The sequence below is a fragment of the Stegodyphus dumicola genome, chromosome X2 (genome assembly GCF_044657685.1).
Source record: "Stegodyphus dumicola isolate Sdum_Otavi_A_Nest chromosome X2, ASM4465768v1".
NCBI lineage: Eukaryota > Metazoa > Arthropoda > Arachnida > Araneae > Eresidae > Stegodyphus > Stegodyphus dumicola.
In genome coordinates this window covers 130349729-130372595 of record NC_140781.1, presented here as the reverse complement: position 1 = coordinate 130372595, position 22867 = coordinate 130349729, and the positions used below count along the sequence as shown (strand labels likewise).

At 33.9% G+C, this 22867-nt stretch overlaps 1 protein-coding gene across 5 annotated transcripts in view; it reads left to right on the top strand.

Moving 5' to 3' along the window:
* LOC118188267 (transcription factor RFX4-like) overlaps positions 1–22867 on the top strand; it is a 200264-nt gene that overhangs the window by 162606 nt on the left and 14791 nt on the right. For all 5 annotated transcript variants that reach the window (XM_085809867.1, XM_085809869.1, XM_085809868.1 and 2 more), the window contains 10 exons: positions 2109–2186; positions 2267–2430; positions 8766–8866; positions 8941–9141; positions 13446–13540; positions 15005–15122; positions 15205–15342; positions 20553–20681; positions 21052–21094; positions 21562–21658. In XM_085809867.1, coding sequence (XP_085665993.1) covers positions 2109–2186; positions 2267–2430; positions 8766–8866; positions 8941–9141; positions 13446–13540; positions 15005–15122; positions 15205–15342; positions 20553–20681; positions 21052–21094; positions 21562–21658 — 1164 coding nt within the window. The remainder of the gene's footprint in view (positions 1–2108; positions 2187–2266; positions 2431–8765; positions 8867–8940; positions 9142–13445; positions 13541–15004; positions 15123–15204; positions 15343–20552; positions 20682–21051; positions 21095–21561; positions 21659–22867) is intronic.

Sequence of the window (22867 nt, the reverse complement as noted above, 5' to 3'; positions counted from 1 at the left end):
TTACACAAAATCCTACAACTTCAATGTACAAGAAATGTTTCTAGGTATATTGCATACTCTCCAGTGTAAAGCTTGGTTCATTAAAATCACTTGTGCAGTTTTGTATTTTTAAAGGGGGTGCGAATGCCTTTACGAATTCTAAAATAACATTCCTGATTGATATTTCCAAAACTATAGAAATTTCTTTGTTAAAGCAGAACATTTTTCTATTAATAAATGGGTAAAGTTACTCTAATATTAGTAAGCTTAGAAGAAGAAAATAACAGAGTTAACATTTCTGCTCAGAACATTATAGCTCTGCATTTAATTTGTCTTCCTTCATGTAATTTTTAAAGCGTTTTTTTTTTTTTTAAATTTCTCCCCATTCAATTTTTTGACATTTAATTTTTCATAATTATCCGCCAAATTTTTAGTAATCAAGGAACTAAACTCATATCTGTCATAAAATTGCTCTCCTAATCTGCACATATTTTACATTTTTATTTAGTTTTTAATTAACGGTTTAATGAGGTTCAATCTTAGATGAAGTTAAGGTAAATAAATTCTTATGTGGTCCACTGAGGTTTCCTATTTCATTAATTTTTCCATTAGGCGCATTAATTTCGCGTAGAGGCAACCGTTTTAGATGTAGTACGTGTCCCTTGTTCCAGTTTCTCATTTGCATAAGTAAAGCAATGCCTGGTATGGCGTATTTGATCAAAATTAAGTAATGCATTGAATTAGAGTACAAATTTATATCACTGATGATATTTGCAATGTATAAATAAATATACAAATATATGTCTTGAAATAATGCTCGAACTTCTTATTAAGCTCTTTTATCTTAACAACATAAGCTGTAAGGAATTCTAGAAATCCTAACACAAGGAATAAGTGTTACAGAAGTTATAGAAAGAGCAACAGAAGAAATAAGTAATAATGGAAGGAAATTCATTCACGTTAGAAAATAAGACTGCCTTTATTTGTTGACTTATTTTGAATGAATTACTATTAAAAAAATCTTTAATTTTTAGACTTACATGAAACCTTAACCATCATGCCAGCAATATGTTTTCTCATAGTTACTAAAGCTTCGCTTTTATTTTATTTATTTAGTTACTGTTAGTTATTCTAAATTTAAGTTGGCAGAGGCGCTACATTTTACGTTCCTTGTATAAATAAATATAATAATAAATTTGTAATTAGCTATAATAAAACTTTATCTAGAAAACAGTGCTTGTGCAACTTAAAAAATGCCTTTTTACTTAAAAAATGTACCTTTTCACTCAAAAAACGGTGAGTGATGTATTATTAAAACCCATTACGAAGTAAACAGCTCTGAATACAATACTTTTCAGTTTTATAGATAGGATTTTGCAACAAAGTAAGGGAAATACAACTGAACTTGTAAATTATTAAAAAATATTGCATAAACAAGCAATAATTGCACAAAACGCACTTCCGCACTCTAGAAAGTTAAACAGTAGGCACTAGGAAGCAGCAAATTTCTGCAGCCCATCATTTTAAGGTACCTAAATTCTCTACCTGTAAAAAAATGCTTCAAAGAAGATAAAATACTCAGTACCCAGAACAACTGAGTTGTAGGTGAGAAACAAGAGAATTCAAAATAAAAAATAATTATTAGGAAATTAAACTAAACCCTTACATCAAATACTAACTCTTTCTACTTCATTTGAATAAGCACGAGCTAGAAATTAGCCTTCTGGTAGAAAAATGGAAAGCGAGAAAAACAGAAAAGCTAATTAGCGTAAAATAATTGGTTAGTAAAACTAAATGTGTACTCTATAAAGTCTAGCAGTTAAAGATTATAAATTAGGTAACTTGCCCACTCTCATATAAAAGTATTCTAAATAAAACTGGAAGTATAATTAACTCAGAGATTCAGTAATAAATTCCTGTCTTAAAACATACCTCGAATTTTTACCATTTTAACCAAAAATTATCTTTACTTCTCACAATCTATAAATGAATTTCTAAATCGTTAGGTATTAATATTTTCCCCCCAGAACTTTTCGTCTGTAAAATAAATACATTATTAGATGCAATATAGTATTAATTTCCATTCTCAATATTGCAACACACTTGAATTTTTTTAATTTCTTTTGCAGATGAGCACGTTCCTAATGATGTACAGAACCCATTGTCAAAGACTGCTAGATACCATTGTTCGAGCCAGTTTTGATGAAGTACTTTTTTATCATTTGTTTCTTTATGTATTAACACAAAAACGAAAACTGGTTTTCATCATTTTTCTATCTTTCAACAGGTACAGAGTTTCCTATTGCATTTCTGGCAAGGTATTCCTCCCCATCTTCTGCCAGTTTTAGAATCAAATGCTCTCATAAATTTAGTAGGTGTATGTGATTGTATCCTGTATCGAACTATATCCAACGTCTTGTTGCCATCCATGTTACATACGCTGCCGGAAAGGTTAGTTGAAATACATTCTTCAACTATTACATAAACTCTAGTTTACGGTTTAAAATTGAGGTAATATGATAAGCTCCAGCCGTAAACAGCATTTTTTTTGAACGGATATCACAGTTCACAGTTATGTGTAATAATTTAATTTTAAGGCTGTCAGCACTGTTCTTAATTTCGTTACATGCACATTGCTTCGATTAACTGAGCATTCAATGGGTAACACCGCGTCAATCTTAAAACCTCATTACAAAAACAAGGAGTGCTATGCAAAGACGGTTCGTAAATTTCTCGCGATCTTCATGTCAGCTCTGCATACCGGGAATAAGCGGTTTAAGCTGAGGTTATCTGCCATAAATCTCACGAGATAATAACCGCATTTCATGAAAAATTTCCAGGTGACCGGAATGGCCTACGAAATCTTGTGACCGTCCACCTTAACAATAGTTTTATGGGGTTATGGGAAGTCTAACGTTTACCACAAAGTTTTCGGACTGAAAAACTAACACAAACCTCAAAGTTTCCAAGTTAAGGAGAGATACTCAACAGATAATTCGCGAAATCAAAGAAAACTTCTGCGAAAGGGTCGTCGTGAACTGCCTGCTGATTAGGAGGAGGTGGACATATGTTAGATATCGTTTTTTAGTATCATACCTCAGACTGCATACGAGAGAAATTTTTAAAACCTGCGCAATTTATGAAACTAAAAGGACAACAGCTTTGCTTTACATTTCAGAATTGTTAAAATCTATTTTCAGATTACTGTTTTTGAGGCTTTATTTAAAAAAAAAAAAAATTCGCGCGTTGTTACTTTATATGCATTAAAACCAAGATTTACATGCCCTTGAGCAGAGACATCGACTCTAAGCCCTAAACAAGTGAAAGAAATTTTTTTAAGAATTAAGGAAACGAATTATCTTTTAATGATCTTCTGAAATTTGAAACCAAATTTCTATTAAAATAAAAGCTTGATAAAGCTTACCTTGATTTTATAGGGGGGATTATGCCCCTTTCAAAATTATTAGAAAGGTTAAATCTTGTTGACACTAGAATGAACAACTTCGAAGACACATCTTTAAATGAGTAAACAACAATAATATGAACGAAAGGGGGGGGGAATAAAATATTCTGAACAGGAAGGAGATGAACCTGCCAAAAGCTTGTCATGAGGCTGCTGGAAAGCCTGTTATTAGATGTTTGTATGTGTAAAATGAAGTTTCTCTGAACCAAACTCAAGTACTGAACCTCTTTAAGAGTCTTCAAAAACTCTCTTGTCGCTACATGATGGGTTTATTCCATAATTATTAAATTACATACGTTTGTAATATTAATAATTTTCATACCCCACACAATTCTCATAAATTTTAATTCCATTTATATTAAATATTCCCTTAATTGCAAACGAATATCCTCTGTCTCACCTTTTTTCGCATCAAATAGCGAAAATTAATTTTCTGATACGATCCTTCCCATTTTAACATTGTGTCTATGGATATACTTGCACCGACTTAAGTCGTTTGAATACTGTTATCGGTTTAAAAATGAAGTGCTGCGTAACTTAGGGATATTTCTATAATTTCGATTTTTATAAATATATTTCAAACATATGAGAGATAAATATTGAACTACAGTTAATAATTCCAAGCTGAGATAAGCAAAACTAAATGCAGCTATATCACATAACTGTGGCTTTATTTTATTGTATATATAGCAGTGGTTCTCAAACAATTTCAATTTGTCGCTCTTTTGGTGTATCAGATTTTTTATAAGGCGCCCAAAGTCAGAATATCTTGTAGCGTCATTAGAATCACCTTATAGAGCTATTAGTTTTTTTTTTTTTTAATTTAATTTTTGTTTTAAGCAGAAACATGAACGATCAGCCATGCTTTCTCCGAGATTCGAACTCTGGATCTCCCGATAGCTAATCGGACGTGCTACCAATTATACTATAAGAATAAGCAAAAGGAAAGACAATAATTGCTCATAATCTAACAGTTTCAACCTGCAGCTCATGTGGTTAAGCTGATAAACTTTAAAAAAAAAAAAAAAAAAAAAAAAAAAAAATCAAACTTTTATTCCAGATTCACAATCAGTTTACATAAAATATACTAAATACATACATAGTTTGAGCAATCATATAATTGAATAAAGGAATCGTGACTGATGAAAAGAGTGAGCCCCTTTTTCCTTGCGCATATTTTGGAAATCTTGTGATCAAACTGGACATAGCCGCCTCCTTTCCTATTCCACATTGATTCTTTTCAAGAAAGCTGCGTTTTGACGGCAGCTGACTGGAAGAAAAACCCACCAGTGTAAAACGCAAAACTTTGTTGGTTTTGAAGAAGAGAGACCTATATGATACCACTCTCGAAATCGGCATAGATTTTTTTTTAAACTGTAGGGCTATCGAAGAAAGCTTTTTTTCCCCAAAAGTTTCCACAGCGTATGCATTTTTTAACGACTCAAAAGCCAGTTAGTTCCCTGCCATCACATTTTGTCTATTCTGCATTGTAATAAGACAGTTCAGTGAAATTTACTTTTACAGAAGTAGATTCCTATGGAGTTTGGGCTATGAAAGGGCGTTGAATCTATAAGAATTTGTTGAAATTATTTCTTTGAACGTAATTTTCAAGCCAATTGATAAACTGATGAGTGCTTGTCAAAAACAGTGGTTTTGGAGAGTGTCTCCTAGGTATTCTTCCTATCACACAATTAACAGATCAATAGTTTAAGTCTAAAATCACGTGGCATAAGTCTAATTTCTGTGAAAATATTGGATACACCCGTTAACCACTCATGGCACATAATTTGGTATCTACTAGAATATGTAATTCTAATATGCAAATAAATATTGAATAATTAGGATGTTATAGCATGACTAGCGAATTTAAATTCACCTTAAAATTTAGCGTCTTGATAATCAGAACTATTTATCGGCAGTAAATATCGCTACGTGTACACTTGATCATATTCTTAGCGAATTCCGAAAATTTGCTGTGTTAAATAATATGCATTCTAACATGTTTGAAATAATTTTACACCTAAAAAAGCGAAGTTCAAATGAATATATCAATGTAAGACTGTAAAGACATTAGGTTATTTCGAAGCAGGAGTGGTGAAAAATGAGCAACGCCCTCGCCGAGAATCGAACCACTGACCTGTGAAATACGGACCAGCGTGCAGACCACTACACTACGAAGGCATGCTTAGAAGGCGGGAGAAATTATATATACCTTATATACTCCCCCTTTTAAAGGGCGACTGGGGCTTTTGGGGCTTTTAGGTGACCCAATCGCAAAATCCTGGGGGTGGAGAATCATCACCCACCACCCTTTTAGTTCGGGCGCCATTGTAGAGACATTAGGTGATTTCGAAGCAGGAGACGTGAAAAATGAGCAATGCCCTCGCCGGGAATCGTACGGACCTCTCGAATACGCGCCGAGCGTGCAGACCACTACACCATGAAGACACGCTAAGAAGGCGGGAGAAATACCTTATAAGACTATCAGCGCTATAAAATAAATCTCCAAGACTTATTCTAAATGTGGTAAGTATCAGTTTCAAGTATTACTGGCTTAAACATTTCCTTATCCTGAAATTTTGAATAAGGTTGCTAATATATATCAGCAGATCTATGAAAATTTTAAAATATGTTTTGAAAAATAAGCTATGCATATTTTTCCGATCGAGGATATATTATGAAAGTGTGATAAAGGGAGAAAGTTAGTCTGTAAATCTAATATTTGAAATTTTTTACACTATGGAAATTGATTTTTTCTGCTGTTTCATGCATTAAGATTAAACTGGATGTGAGATGTCGCTCTTAACTCAGGAATTTATCAAAAGTATCATTCATCGAAGTTATAAGCCCAGAAATAGGAAGTTGATCTTTGCATCGTATTACGACAGAAATTCAATATAATGCAACAAAAAGGGCCGAATTGGCATACATCAGGTTAGATGTAATTTATACCAGACTGAGACTAAACTACTAAGACAAACGTTAAAAACGTTCATCGACTAGTGACTCCATTACCCACAGTTGACGACATTCTGCCGATTATACGTAGACCTTCCGGATACTCACAACTTTTCTTTGACTGACTGAGGTAGTTTTTCAGTATAGCTTTCAATGTTAAACATCGTCGTCGTGAGTGCTTGATGTGAGGACATACCAGAGCTATTTGAGGTAACAAAAAGGTGCATTATAGTGTTGAGTATTTACTTCGAGTCTGTATGGGAAATAAAAATCAGTCAGCGAGAACCTGGAGAAGAGGTGACTATTATGAAGACGAATGACTATTGCTTTTTCTGCTAATTCTGAGAGCATTCCTACAGCTTCCTTGAAGTGACAGATTAAGATGCTAACAGCTTCAAAAGAGATCACTTCTAGTATGCATTAAAGATGTAATGAGGACACGCTGATCCGTTGACGAGATAGTACTGACAACAACTTATGGGAGCAGCGAATATCATTTTCTAACGTAATAAATCACAGCTACACACAGGTAATATCAACAACCATGCCAGTGTCATCAACAACCATACCAAAAAAGCATGCCCTAACTAAAGCCACTTGCAAACTAGCAAGGAGAGATTCCTTGATCAGCATGGATCGTTGGATCTCTTGCTAATCGAGAATCTACTCGACATGATTTTTCGTTGAGTGAGTTCTGTAAAATTTCTATTCTATTGAAAATCTGCTGTATTCTATAAAATTAAATTCACTGAGTGAATGTTCTGTAAAATCGTCGCAATGAGGAAATTTTGGGAATTTCATCCAGTACAACTTGATTCATGGATCTCTAAAACAAAATTCTTCGAGATTAACTGAATCAATGGTAAGCCGAGTTAGCGATTTGTTTCACCAAAAATTGTGGCCGTATTGCTTGGTAAGCGTCGTGCTTATTCAGCTACCGAATTCTTGTAATTATTAGAAGTTAAAATAATTTTTCAGAGCTTACCCTCGAGCTATGTACTAAGTTTTATCTCATGAAGCCCTTTTTTATGACATCAAGAATTCTATGCGGAGCAGAGTGTGCGCATAACATAATCAGCAATTCAAATAATATCCGTAATATTGTAGTGACATTAGGTATTTTTTGGAAGCAGGAATCATGAAAAAATGAGCAACGCCCTCGCCGGAAATCGAACCACAGACCTCTGGAATACGCGCCCAGCGTGCTGACCAATACGCTACGAAGGCATGCTAAGAATGCGGGAGAAATACCTTATAATATAATCAGGAATCAGCAAATACCTTATAATATAATCATTTGTTTGAAAAAATAAAATCTGCGTCGAGGAGGGAAATGGGAGAATAACAGCGCAGGCAAGTGGAATTTCGACATTAGATAAAGATATAGCACTGCAGTTTCTGTTAGAATTGCAGAAATTTGTAGGGTTCCTCAATATTTTTGGTTAAAGTAAATGCCAAGGAACCTAGTGAACTGTTAAGCGACCTATCGTTTAGTTCAAATAACTAAAGACGTAGATTCAAGACGGGTTAACTACCCTTTATTTCATTCAAAATAAGATGAACAGTTGGCCCCTTTCTCGGGCTTACAACAAAGCCTTTACTTGAGCTTAAACTCAAAATAAGAAATAAGAACTGTATTAGAACTAACTAAGAGACTTAGCTGAAGCTAGCACAATTATTAGTAGTTGGCTCTTGATTTAAACTAGTCGGCGAATATCAAAAGGCACGTAATAAACGGCCGAGCGTAACAGTTTTAACAGAGATTTAGCCCGAAGGCAAACACGCGCTACTCAGGATTCCTAGCTCTCTCTCTCATGAAGTAAGCTGAACCTTCCTTAAAGGCTTCTTCTAACTCATTTGCATTCAACGCGATTCTAAAAACTCATTTTAGTAGAGAGTTGTAAGTGGAAACAAGAATTGATAGGAAAGTGACTTTAGAATTAAAATAACTGTCATAAAATTAAAATATATCTCACAAATCAATTAAATATTAAAGCACAAAGTTGCTTCAATTATCATAGCAATATTGTGTATAGTATAGTTAGTTGATTTTAACCAAAGAACATTTTAGCATTCATGATAAGATAAGGGATCATTAGAAATCAATTAATTTCTCACGGCTTCTGAAAGAAGTTACTGAGGATTTACTATAAAGGTTGAATTAATTGCAACATGTCATTCTTTTTCTGCAATATTTCCTGTAGTATGGATAAATTTTAGTACCATTTGTGAGAAAAAGGAATGTTTATTTGAATATGAATTTCCTTGTTCAGTTTTTTTTCCATTTATTAATTTATTTTTCATTTTAAAAATTTTGGTTCTTCCTCAAGTGCGAAGAATGAAACCTTATTTTAATTTTGAGTAGCTTAACAAAAGTGGTCAGGAAGTTTGCCGAAGAACTGGACAGTTGGTTAAAAACAGCCATTGCTCACCTTCCAGATAATCTTAAAGTTGTCAAACTGGAAAGTAAGTAAAAGTTTAGAAAGCGTTTATCATAAATATCGATTTCGAATACAAGCTCATTTAAATATTTTTTTTAGTGGCAACGAGGTTTTCTCATACGTTACGCCGCCAGATGTCTTTGAATCACTTGGCTCAAGCGTCTCGAATGGTTGTCCACAACAGTGACATAACTTCTCAAATGTTACATGACTGGAGGCAACTCGACTTAGATGCAATTTGTAGGGAAACACTCTTCAGCACAGAGCACACTGCTACCACTTGTCAGCTAATATTAAAACGTAAGCTGAACAACTTTATGCAATTTAAATCATGGCAATATTGAATATTTAATTAATAAGTGTTGGGCAATAATTATTAGCTTAATTGCAAAAGAAGAAGTACAGTTTAATAGGGACAATTTTAAAACAGCAATTAATTGTCAGAAAGAAAAAATAAGACCTAGATTCAAATTTATTTCGAATGATTAGAAACTGTAACCAGTATAGTTTAATTTCTTTTAGCAAACTTGGTTTGGATTACCAAACAAAGGAAACCTTTATATATGACTAGATTTAGTTATGTTTTTAAGGCTAAAATGATAACTAGTCTATATGCTATGTGAAGGTTTGCTTCGTTTGAAAATCCAACTAAAAAGCTCTTCATCTGTAGATCTCTTCTGTAATCTCTTCATCAATGCGCTACAAAAGTCGTGAATTCTTTTATTATATATTTGAATATATTTAAGCTTTTCTGAAGTAACTACTTTTCATAAATTCTTCATTCTATAACAAACAAGGGAAAAAATGCATGGTACACATAGAAATGATTTCTCTTGATGTTCAGGAATGGAATTTATCAAAATGCTTGGCAGAAAACAAGCTTCTAGTATCTCAAGCGATTATTTAAAATACAGGTTTCCGCATTATGCCAGATTTTTGTAAACATTCTAGCTCTTGTTTTCTGTGCATAAATAGGTCAATGTGTGTACGTACTTACATATACAGCGAGTATATTATGCAGGATAACAGAGCTGTAGCTGTAAGAACAAATGAAGGTTATTCAGCTTGAAGGTAAGAATCTGAGAAGATCCGACCCGCCTGGTCGCTTCGACGTTGATCAGTTTGGATCTTCTCTTTCTAGACACAAACAAGTCAACTTGAAGGTATTAAATGTGGTGCTCTTGTCGAATTGCTTATTTCGGTAGCTTTTCCAAATAAGGTTATTTAGAAAAACGGCTTTCAAAAGTTTACCTTCTTTATAGCACTAGATCTGCAGCAGTACAAGGATTTAGATAGCATTGCATTTTTCTATGAATAACTTCAGTTCGAGGTTTTTTTTTAACTTTGGATAAAGCAGTTTCAGTACTATTAGTCAAATATAAACAAAGATGAATGATATTTGTATAGAACCTTGCTTGATGTAGTTAATTCATAAATTAATGCATGTACGCTAAGTGAAATTTCACGGAATAAAGAAAACGGAAGAAATAAACAAAGAAAATTTTAATTCTTCCATCATTTAGTGTAAGTTTTAAATACAAATAGCAAAAGTAATTAAGAGAGCATGAAATATCACACCATTCAATCTATAAAAATTTTATATTCTATATTGAATGTTATAATCGAGGAATCTGTGTTTTTACTCATGGAAAACTGAGTAAATATTACAAACTTGCTACGAAACAGCAGTTTAAAAGATGGTGGATTACGACTGATTGACTGTCGAACAGAAAATAAAAGCTGGTGGCAACACAAAGACGTTTACGTGCACTCTTTAGTACAAGATTGGCTCCTTGCAAACGTACCATTTACAGATTGTTCGCCACTAGGTCTGTGTTGGAAAAGAATCAATAGTGCCCATCAAGTGTCCACATACCTGAAAGCACTGAAGCGGTTTATGTGGGTTTGACATGAAGTCCCAGCAAATCAACAAGGAGGGCTGCCGCTGAGTCGAGAAAGTTGTGCCGTACAGTTTCGGAAGACGTGAGCAGCAAATGCAAAGGTTCGCTTCCAAAAAGTTGCGAAATGAAATGGTGGACAGATTAAGCACAAGCTGTATTAAACTCACTTTTCATGCTCAGATTATTAACTATGAAATGGCTTTCTAATGTTTCGGGGATAAATAAATGTGTAATAAATAAAATAACTGGCATGACATTTCGTTCGCTACCCCTTACCTTGCGTGTATAAATGTCAGCAATCATATTTTCAATTTATTATTTAAACATTCGATTGAAAAATGTAGAAAACTAATTGAAGATGTTTGAATAGTGCTCTCCTTTTTTTTTTCACTTCGTCATTGCAATATGCGATTTTTTTAACCAAGGTATAAACTAATTTTCTCAAGATTATCGTTGCAGATGTGCCACAAATAATTTTGCATAATGTGAAAAAGGAAAGTCACGTTAAGTGTCTAATGAATGAATGTATTTGAGAAATAAAAGCATTTCTTCCAATAGCACTTGGTAGAGTCATTAGGTTATTGTGAAGCAGGATTACGTGAAAAATTAGCAGTGCTCTCGCCGGGACTCGACCCTACACCTCTCGAATACACGCTAGTGCGCTATTGTTACACCACGAAGGCATGCTGGAAGGAGGGAGAAAATAGCTTACATACTCCTCCTTTTAAAGGCTGGTGGGGATTAGGGGACCCGATCGCCAAATCCTGGTGGTGACGAATTATTGTCCACCACCTTTCATTTCGGGCGCCACTATAGAATGATTAGTATTGTTGAAGTAGGATTACGTGAGTAATGCCCTCATCGGGACTCGAACCTGAGCCTCTCGAATACACCCCGACTATGCCACCGTTACACCACGTCCAGCATGCCACCGTTACACCACGAAGGCATGCTGGACGGAGGAAGAAAATACCTCACACACTAACTGAATATAGCATGAAAAATTTTATCATTAATCATCCATGCAGCAAATCATTTTTGCTTTCTACAGAGTTCTGTAAGAATCTGTATTGCATTAAGCAGGAATATTAAATCATGTCAGACTAACAAATAGCTCTCTGCTTAAGAGTAAAAATGAGTGCATGGAGGAAATTTTAAGGATACCTGACTACTCTCTTTCCATTTTCTCCAGTTCATTTGCATATTTCGTTGAACAATCGTTAAATTGAGATAGATAAAACTGGATTTCGACAAAGACACTTCGAAAAACAGTCAGTTATGTTTCAAAATGGGCCGGGCGAATGGGTATGTTTGTGTTTTTTACATGTGTAAGAAAAAAATTGAATCAGTTTCCGCTTACAAGTTTCCTCCACGAAGGCGTTCCTTTCATGCAAAGAACTCTCGAATGCAAATGCGTTTTAATGTAAAGAACTGCATTTTTCAAGAGAAATAACTCTTTCTGCTCATTGCATTGATTTAAAACATTTCTTTTTACTAACATTGACATAATGGTCACATATGGATCTAAAAACATGAGGTTTTTAAAGAAAACATTAAACAAAACTCTATGTTTACATAATCGTTTCACATATTGTTTCATACGTAGCAGGCAAATAACAGATAATTCCCTTAAATTAAAAGCATTATTTTTTATTTGTCTTAGTGCTTTTAATTTCACCAAAATATTATTATATTATTTGGAAGCATATGTTAACGGAATAATGTTAATTCGGCAATAAGCAAGAAAAAAATTACTAGAAGAAGTTCATGATGGAAAACATGTAACGAAATTATCCCAATCAAAATTCCCTCTAAGCAGCGCGTTCGCTTATTGATATTTTATAAATTGCATAATTGCTTATTATTTCCTGCTCAAACGTTCGATTGCAAAAGACCCAAAATTAAAACAACCGTGTTGATTCGAGTGATATAACAAGCAGTTAAATTTTTGTATCTCACAGCTGTATAAGAAAAACTAGAGGGAACATTGATCTTCATATCAGTCTCTGATGCTTTGCCTTAAAACAAAAACGATACACCAAATGACTTAATTTTAATGGTTTATATACTATTACCGATAGAATCATATACTAGTAACAAATTTATATCATAGATTTATACTATACTAGTAAATATATAGTCATAGTCAGATAATACTTATAGCATATTCTGCTAATAGAATCTCATGTTGTCTCAATATATGATGTCTGGCTTAGTTAAATTTAATAATCTATAGCTGAGAAACTTAAAAATCTGCAGCTTAGAAGTTATTAGAAATTAAAATGACAATATACTGCTTTCATCAATATACGCGTTTTCATACTCGTGTGCCAAAGCAGTAAAGTTGTGCTTACTGCCAAAAATAAGCATGAACTTTTCTATATAGCAACAATAACTCTTGATTGCTAAACTTGTCATCATTCATTCATTCGTAACTGAAATGCAATTTCAAGTAAGTTTCATCTTTAATCTCCTTTCCTCCCTAGCATTAAAACTATCAACTATAAGAAATATCATAGGAGTAAATGAAAAAAAACCCTTCCTCTCTTTAATTTAGGTTCCTTCTGTGATGGAAAATTGTCGTCACTATTTCTTCAATTAAATATTTTTTATCATAAACAAATTGTTAATTAAATTTTAGGTATTCATGCTTTACATTTAATTATTTCACTTATTATTTTTATTTTGGTTTTTCAATTTCAGTAGCAAAAGATTTTGAAACTTTGTTGGAAGATGATGCACCTATTGAGAGCTATATTGAGTGGTTAGAGTCTCTTGTCAACAAATGTGCCGTCCATGTAAGTGTTGGTAGAATTTTGCTCTTTATAAATTAAAATAGAAAGGGAAAAAGCTCCATACCTTTTTCCGATGTAACCCTGGGGTTTGCCTAAGCTCATTTAACTAATGTCTAAGCTTATTTAACTAATGCCTATGTTCATTTAACTAATGCCTAAGCCCTTTTGTAACTGAAACGGTAAATGATTTTTATATTTCGTACTACCCCTATCAGTTTGCCTTTCAAAAGGTTGTGTATTTGTTCTTCTCAACTTTTATCTTTATTAGCATTTTAGTTTGAAATAACAGGTTTGGGTATATAAACTCGTTTATATAGAATGTATGAGTGCATCTGATAAAATCGACACATATATTTAACATAATCTTTCAAGATATATTGACCAGCATGAACATCTGTGTAGTCCGATTAGTTGGACACCACTATATGAGATATCGTATCCCACTAGTACGTTAAGAAAGCTGATATGATACTGCAAGCATGGACTGGGGAACCAGAATATTATCTGAAACCTAAAATCATCGGAATACCAGCTCGAACCAGACAAAATTTTAAAACCTGTGTTCTCATTCTCACGTTATTTCATAATGAGGTTGAGTAATAATGTAATAATTCTATGTAAATGAGAAAATTAAAAGGTTTGTTAGCTATAAATAAAGAAACCATTTTTCAAATTATGAAAAAAGTAAATATTTATTTTCTGTAATATCAGAGGCGTTGTTGGAGAACTAAAATAAAAGTATGACCTCTAGTCTGTGACTTTTACGTGTCTGTTCATCAGAATAAGTCGTTAATAAAAACGGATTATTATTAAGGTGAAAGCGTCTGATCTAATTTACTGACGAGCAACTTTAGGAATTTCTAATCTTTGTAAATTTTCCACTGATGTACGAAGTAATGCGAAGTTTCTTTGAAAGGATTTATGGAATTAAGTTTATCAACTTTCCAAAGAATATGTTTGCTGATAGACATTTCAGCAAAAAATTACCCCTTGCCTAAGATTACGTGAAAACATATATAGTAATTAAGTATAGCAGAGATACTCAGTTCTTCTAAAAAAGAAACATTAAGAATTTCTGAATCAAAATTAACTATCACATAAAATCTAGTAATAGGAATCATAAACCGTTACTTAAGCTGAAAGATGAAACCACTGAAGTTAGTCTCCTGCCATAACTGGTATTAAGGATTACTAAGCGAAATTCTTGAAAAAATAAAAAATTACATTTTATTATTAATCATTATATACACACAGACATTCAATCTATGAGCAGAAAACTTAAAAGAATTTAATGAGTGTAGTGAAAGATTTAAAATAGCTTTTCAAACTAAAAACAAGAGAAGCCAGCAGCTTCTTGAACATTCTTATACCTACTTTGAGTTAATTAAAACCGAATGATAAATTTTGTTTTTATTTACCAGGAAATGCTCTAAAGAATTCAATGAGCTTATCAATTTTTTTTTTCAGGCTTCTGGTAAACGAAAAGGAGGGAGCCGGCGTCTTGCTCGCCAGTTCCTACTTTTATGGTCTGCATTTGGTACCCGAGTCATAAGGGACATGACGTTACACAGCGCAGCCAGTTTCGGTAATCTAAATAAAAATTTAGCACTCAGTACGCAGATAATGTTAAACTTAAAAACATTTTCCGTTTTATTTTTATTTTTAAGGTTCTTTTCATCTTTTGAGGCTTATGTTCGACGATTATGTTCTATTTCTCGTCGAAAGCATTCATACAGAAGACCAGATGAAGGATTTCATGAGGAATCTCATTAACGATGCACCACCCCACATTACAGCGTTTTCAGGTAAATAGTCTAACTACTTTAAAAATTGGTCTCGTATCAGTTTCCTAATTAGCATCTGAGACGTTTTGAATACAATGATTAAATCGGGATTCCAGTGTTATTTCTTTATTACGATTATTCCAAATTTTACTTAAAAAGTGAAGGATATTTACAAAACAAAAAGAGAAAAGACACTTTAAAAATTAAGGAAAAAGAATAAATTTATTATACATCATATGTTACACAAGCCAGTAGTCTATTGTAACTATATACAGGGTATCCTCTCAACAACATAAACTACGCAGGGCGAGATTCTTTGGTCAGAATACATAAAAAAGTCACTCAAGGATTATAATTTCATGATAAACAGTTTTCGAGGGAAATGCGAACGAACACGTATGGTAAAATATCCGGTGAACGAAAAATTAACATTATTAAAAATATGAATATTGGTACATGCATATGACTTTGCGTCTTCTCCCAGAGATGCTCAAAATTAGCAATACGCCCATTGATCATGCTCGTGCGCTCCATGGAATTGCTGATTAAATAACAGCAATTAGCAGTGAAGCATCAAAGGTGATTAACAGTGAAGCATCGAAGATCACAAAAGTGAAAGCAGCATGAAGACCTCATTGGTATAGTCCCTTTCAGCAGCAAATGAGGCTCGATGCACCAGTTCCTTCAGGAAATCCAATAGAAAGGAATCTAATGGTGTCAGATCTGGCGATCCAGGTGACCACCAGCCGGATTCTCAACGCCCAATCCAACGATCTGGATGTTCCCTATCCAACCAATCACGTGCAGAGAGATGAACTGGGCCATAGGCCAAGTAGTACCGATAAGAGCATTGAAGCAAATATTCAGTACATGACGATTGAAGCAAATATTCAGTATATCACGATCATTGAAGCAAATATTCAGTACATAACCGAAAAATGCCAAGTATGAATGCAATATGTCATCCCACAAGTTGTCAGACTTGCCGACTTGATCTCTCTGCGGAGGGAATGTATGAAGTTTGTATTGGCACCAAACATGGCTATTGTGATTGCTGAAGGTCCCGTGATGTATGAAACGTGCTTCGTGCAAGATTCTACGGCTAAACGGGTATAGTCTTGCTGCCCATAAGATCCTGCCTGAAATCCAGTAATATTCTGCTCGCATTAAATTGCCTGTATTGCGCACATGTGCTCAACTCTAGGATCTGCATAAACCCGTAACAGTATCGTGGCTTCCTTTATGATAGCGTAAGACCGCCATGAATTCTCCCAACAACACTCTGAAGATTTTCTACCAGTATGGGTCCTTTTTTACGTACACCGAGCAAGGAATCTCGTCATTCAAGGCATAAAATTTGTATATTAACTAATATATTAAGTTTACTTTTAAAAACCTCCGGCCTGATTGATGTAGTGGTTAGGGATATTGTCTGCCGTATCAATGGGGCTGGGTTAAAATCCCGGGCAAGGTCTGAATGCTTGTAAATGTATAATGACTGACCGGTATGCGGCGCATAAAATACTGCCGAGCCGAAAGGCCTCTCTAGAGGTTTGGTGGCAGGTAAAGAGGGGTGGGAGAGCCTGGGATTCGATCTACGAGAAATTCTCCATTAAAACTGGGACAGAAATTCCCCTTCTTTATGGATGTAATTCGATCATTTCCTTTTGTGCACCCTTGACAACAAATGTTGAATGGGTGTTGACCATTCCTGACGAATGCTCTCAGTTGCAAGTGCTCAGCCATTTAAAACAATAACAACTTTAAAAACACAACCAGCCGTTGAATGGTAAAACCCCTGTACGCTGGTTCTTTGTCGCGAGTTGAGATCTCCGTTTCCTAGAGTTTTCGTGGTTTTCCCCACGTGCAAAGTAAATACTAAACGGTTTGGTTTAAAGAGTTCTGCTGGAGGCAGCCCTACTGTTAAGCAGATAACCCAGAGTGCTTCACCATAATATAAATAATTCATTCCAATGTACAGTTAAAAAAAAAGAGGGGTAGGAATTGCTAATCATAAGTGAAATTAATAAGAGAAATTAAAGCTTTAAATTTAGATACCAGATTCCTTAATTTTTCAAAATGTTATTTCAACGCAATAGAAATTTTTAAAACGGGTTTTACAATAGTTAAAGTGTTTCCTCTGAGTTTTAAGTCTCCTTTTTTTGCACAACATGCACAACACATTTATTAACGATGAACACTTTCAACAGCTATCTATATGTTTGGCCTTAGAAATGCAGATAAAAAACTAACTGGGTATTTCATGTTCTAACTATTATTATTATGCTGTATAAAACAAATGAACATTTCATAGCATTTTTTTCACTGACTTATTGATTCTTCCCTTCATTCCCCACTTCATATTTGGTTTCACTATTTTTTACCCCATATACGCAAACTAGTGAAATAATAAGATTAACCATCAGGAAAGTTACATGGTTATATAAGAGAGAATAATAAGAGAATAGAATCTATAATCCATAATTCCGTCCAGGAAGGACAGTTATAAAGCGAAATATATAGGACAAATCTGGGACATTGGAGCATTTTATAAAAAAAAAAAAAAAAAAAAAAAAAAATTGTCACAGAAAAAGCAAGACAAATAGAAACCCTTGATTAAATGCAACGTTTCGCTCTGAACTTGCATCAAATTCAAATTTTTCAATGTACCAACTCTATCAATAGCTTAGCAATCCAGCGCTAGAAGTCTTCAGTGTTACAATTTAAATTTCTTTTCTAGAGCTAAATAGCGGCTGAGCGGTAAGTCGCTGAATAGTGTTAGTCTGACCTGTGTATTGTTGAGTAGCTTTTCTGCTGTCTGTGAGAACTATGGACTACAGTAAACGACAATCGCAATACGGTATTAACGATGAATGTCAATTCTTATCCAAAGATGTTACGAATTTATGCTCTGTAGAGCCCTTTTAACGGCCTTCGTTTAATCGGCCTCTGGGCTGAGGAGGTGATTCCTACAACAACTTGCTGTAACGTATTTGTCTCATCCCTTCTGTCTTTTCCCAATTACTTTAGTTCAGCAGTGGTGCATTACTGTACGGACGTTGTTATTGTTTTGTACACGCAGTGTATACAGTTGTTTCTTATCAGCTGCTGTGAGTTAGTATATGAAAAAGTTTTCTTTGGCAAAATGAGTGAAAAACGGAAGTACAATCTAGTAATGATGGAAGAAAAATTAAATGCTCTGGAATGTTTAGATAAAGGCGAAGCAATGAAAGGTATTTATGTTGAGTTACGTGAAGGAAAGAATACTGGGGATCCATTCAAGATTTTTGTACATAAGTTGAACCTAAAATCCTATAAATGAGTTAGTTGACGATGCTTTAGATTATGGTTTTAGCAAGAACATCGGAGGGAAACTCCAATAAGCAACCCAATTTTAACAAAGAAAGTACTTATGACATATAAGGAATTTGAAAATGAAGGTGAATTTTTAGCGTGAGATTGATGATTTTCAGCTGTACCTTTGGAAAAAGCGCCATAGAGTTCATTTTAAAAGTGTCATAATTAAAAACATAATTCCAAATAATATGATTAAATAAAATAAATGAAATATGATGAATTGATTATGGACCTCCAGAAATATATCACAAGCGTAAGAAAATTAGTGACTTTCAGAGTCATCAGGACCGCGGAAGCATTGTCGACGCAAGACAGACGGGTGAATCGAACTCCGAAGTTGCAACAGCTTTCTGGTTTTGAAGGAAAGTTCAGCAACAGATCCACGATGGATATACACTTTATGATGCATTAGCATTCAGCGACGAAAGAGTAGCCTTATGAGTCACTAATGACGGGGTTCTGCGAAGATTTTTGGTCTTCTGCAGACTGATGCGGACACACGGAACCTCAATGCTATAACTCAAAGAAGTCAGCGAATAGAGTCAGTCTAGGCTACACAAGCTGACGTCCTACTGGTTTCTCATCGTTAACTAGGCCTTATCCCTTTGCATAGCGTTGGAAACATTAAAGTTGTATATCTGTAAAATGGTGGTCAATTGAATTTCATTTTTTGCTGCACTGTTTTGATGGATATAGATATAGCATAGACTACATGAAGCCACATACCCATCTTACCATATTTAAAATGGCATAATTGTCGTTAAGATCATGAATTCAGCTTCTTCTGAATGCATTATTATTAAATATGTATATATTAATATTTTTTATTTACATAACATTATATATTAATATTTTGGCGAGCTATAGCATATTCTTCTGTTGTTGCCGTTGTTACTAATCTCAATTGTCTGAATCGGAATAAGTCCACGAATTGCTACCGTGGAAAGGATAACTAGATTGCGTCTGTCATTAGCCAAAGCCTTGAGCACTGTACAAATTCTTCAAATATGTGTTTTCTTTTCCAGCTACCACCACCTGGAGCAAATTTAACATATCTCTGCTCAAAGCCGTAATGACTTATAATGCTGTGTTAAGCTTTTTGAGGATATACTAGTATCTAGAGAGGTCCTTAAATATTAACGAGATATGAGGGCTGATCATTCTAAGGGATACTTGTCTCAGTTTCTAGGATTCTGTAGAGCGAAACATCAGATCCATTAGCTCGTGATTGACAACTGGGCTGGAGTTGCAAGTAATGTTACAAAGGTTTTGACTGCAGTTCTTTCACGAAAATGTCCATTATTTGCTAAAGGTGACATCTTTTTATGCGGGCTATCGGTCCAGTTAGAGGAAAACCGGTAAGCCACTGAGGAAGTGTTCCTACCGTTTTGTTAATCGCTGCATATTATTCATAATGTGATGTTTTGTTTCTTTGACTATTTCTTATGAGAAAACATGAAGAAATGCGTTACTTACAAAGGACATTCTGTGCGTTGTTATTAGGTTTTTGAATAAAAGAAATATTTATTCTATTTTTTACCTCCTTTGGGTAATTTTTATATTGGTATTTACATCCTTGAATTTATTTGATGACGCAATTTCAATACATTTAGCACACTTATTAAGGTAACTTCTATATTGATCAATCTTTGCAAGAATGTGTACGTAATTTGTAAAATTAACAATTTTGAAATTTTACTATTTCTGCTGAAGAATTAAATTATTTCACTTTTAAAATTATGTCTGCCCTTTTTAGAGATAGAGAAAAAGCTCGATTTTTCTTCTCTCTCTCTTTTCTTCCCATGTCTAAATCTTTTAAACGCAAAAACAAATGCAAATTTCTTTTTTTTTTTCTAATACAGATTCTTTTCCAGAGTACCAGAACTTGACCACTGGCGTTGAAATGGAAAACATGGAATCTTTTACAGCAATACACCAAAATCACAGTTATGCTTCGTGTTCGTCGGAATCACCCAACGCTTCTTATGAAGAAGCGCCTTCAGGTAAATGCCTATGATAGTAGCAACTTTGACGAAACAAGAACCATTCATGATAAATTACAAATAAATGAATATTATCAAATTTAAAGATTATTTCTTACTTCCTGTTATTGCAGTTTATTTATACTATTAAAGGATTTGCATCTTTACATGAATAAATTAATAATTTTTAAATGAACTGTGAGTGCGTATAGGTCACTGTACTACAAAAGCGCATGTTTATGTACTATTTGGATTTGGTTTTAAAGCTACTGTCAAAAACATTATTAAAATATTTGGAAGTTCTTACATAGAAGTGCTTGATTTTTAAACCTAAATTTTTATTTTAACCCTTTGATTTTAATAAATGTTGTTTTCACTCTTTCCTTGATAGAAAACCAGACCTCTGCTTGGACATCCGGCGAATGCTATCAAAGGTTTGTAGCTGATTCTTGCTGAATACTTTTGTTTCGAGGTTCTTCAGTTATTTTTTCTAACCAGTCAGAATTCAAAATTGTAAACGAAATTCATGTAAAGCGAAACAGGAAATGAAACTTTAATTTAGTAACTGTAGTAATAAAATACTTTTCTCTAGTAATGCAGAAATTAATACCAACTCTTTCAGAATTAAAAATGTATTTTCTGCTAAATATTGTGCAATAAATGTGTAATTTTGCAAGAACGGATCTCTTAACTTCAAGTTAACGTATAATCTCTAATTTCAAGTTATGTAGGATCTCTAATTTCAAGTTTATAACATTCATATTAACTGCCGCTCGTGTTTGTTAGCCACGAAATCTTAAAATGGAATTTGCAATTTCATTTTTAAAAGCCGAATATAAATCTATATCTTTATAAGATTTTTTATTTTAAGTTTAAAATCTTTTAAATTTTTAAATTCCAGTTTCTATCCCGCAAGCAATGCTTGCGATAGCCGAAGACCATGGAATTCATCATCAAAGCATGAAAATAAAGCTTATAACTATCAACAAACCGCTCAGGTGAGTAAATACCAAAATGGTTTGGATAATGCTTGTACTCAGTCACTAAGACTTAATTAATAGTTGCTTTCGTAGCATTCTTTTTTCTGTTCCTGTATATTCGATAAATTTCGAAGACGATTAAAGATTTCACAAAGCAAATATGGCAAGAACTATTGGCACAGTATAATAAAAATACTGTTCACAGTTTATAATAAAAACTGACTTACGCATCTATATTTTTCTTAAGCAAATGACAAAAGGCATATGCGCAAATGAAACAAAAGAGTGTGTATGTGTAAACAAATTCACTTATCCTTCCCAAACATTTTGTAAACTAAATAAATAAATGTAATAAAAATGTCTTAATTTAAGTGCAGTCCTTTTTCTACTGTGTCAATATGATTGACCACAGGTTGCACTTTTGTAGAGCATTGGTTCTCCATTCGAATTTCCGAGATCCGGCATGCGGCCGGTATCTGATAAGCCTGCGGATTGAACGCAGTATTTACCACAGTGCAAGGTGTTGTATTTGCATGCAATGGTTGTTACCATAGTGCAATGGTGTGGTATTTGCGAGATCTTACCCCATGATTTTCTGGGCCTTCCATTTTGTGTTGTGAGACTTCTTTTTATAATAAAAACTGACTTACGCATCTATATTTTTCTTAAGCAAATGACAAAAGGCATATGCGCAAATGAAACAGAAATCTTTTGAAGTTTTCCGGTTTAAAACATAATTCTTGTGGGTAAGTATATGTACAGTTTAGTACTTAAATAATGAGATTGTAATTTAACTAAAAATCCGTAAAACTGACGAATTAATACTACTATACTGTATTTTGACTAAGTTGATAATCATCTAGCTGAGTACATGATAGTTAATGCTGCGTTTTGCATTATTCGATCAGAAACCGTTGTTTCAAACACGTTCTAACGCCAACAGTGCACTTGCACATTGAACAGAACACGTATAGCAATTTTTGGACCAAAAACAAATGGGTATACTCAACTATCTTGCTCCCCATTTTAAATATTTGTTTCCTTGCGAAAACTTTTCTCTTCCTAAACCTAAAACTACTTCTCAAAGTTATTTTTTGACATTAGGGAGATCCACCAGAAGTCTGACATTCGCTCTTATTGCCTCTTTTTGATATTTAATCGTATCACTGCTTTAATTAACATAGGAAAATCTTACTTATAGTAGTATACATCGGTGCATGTAAGTGT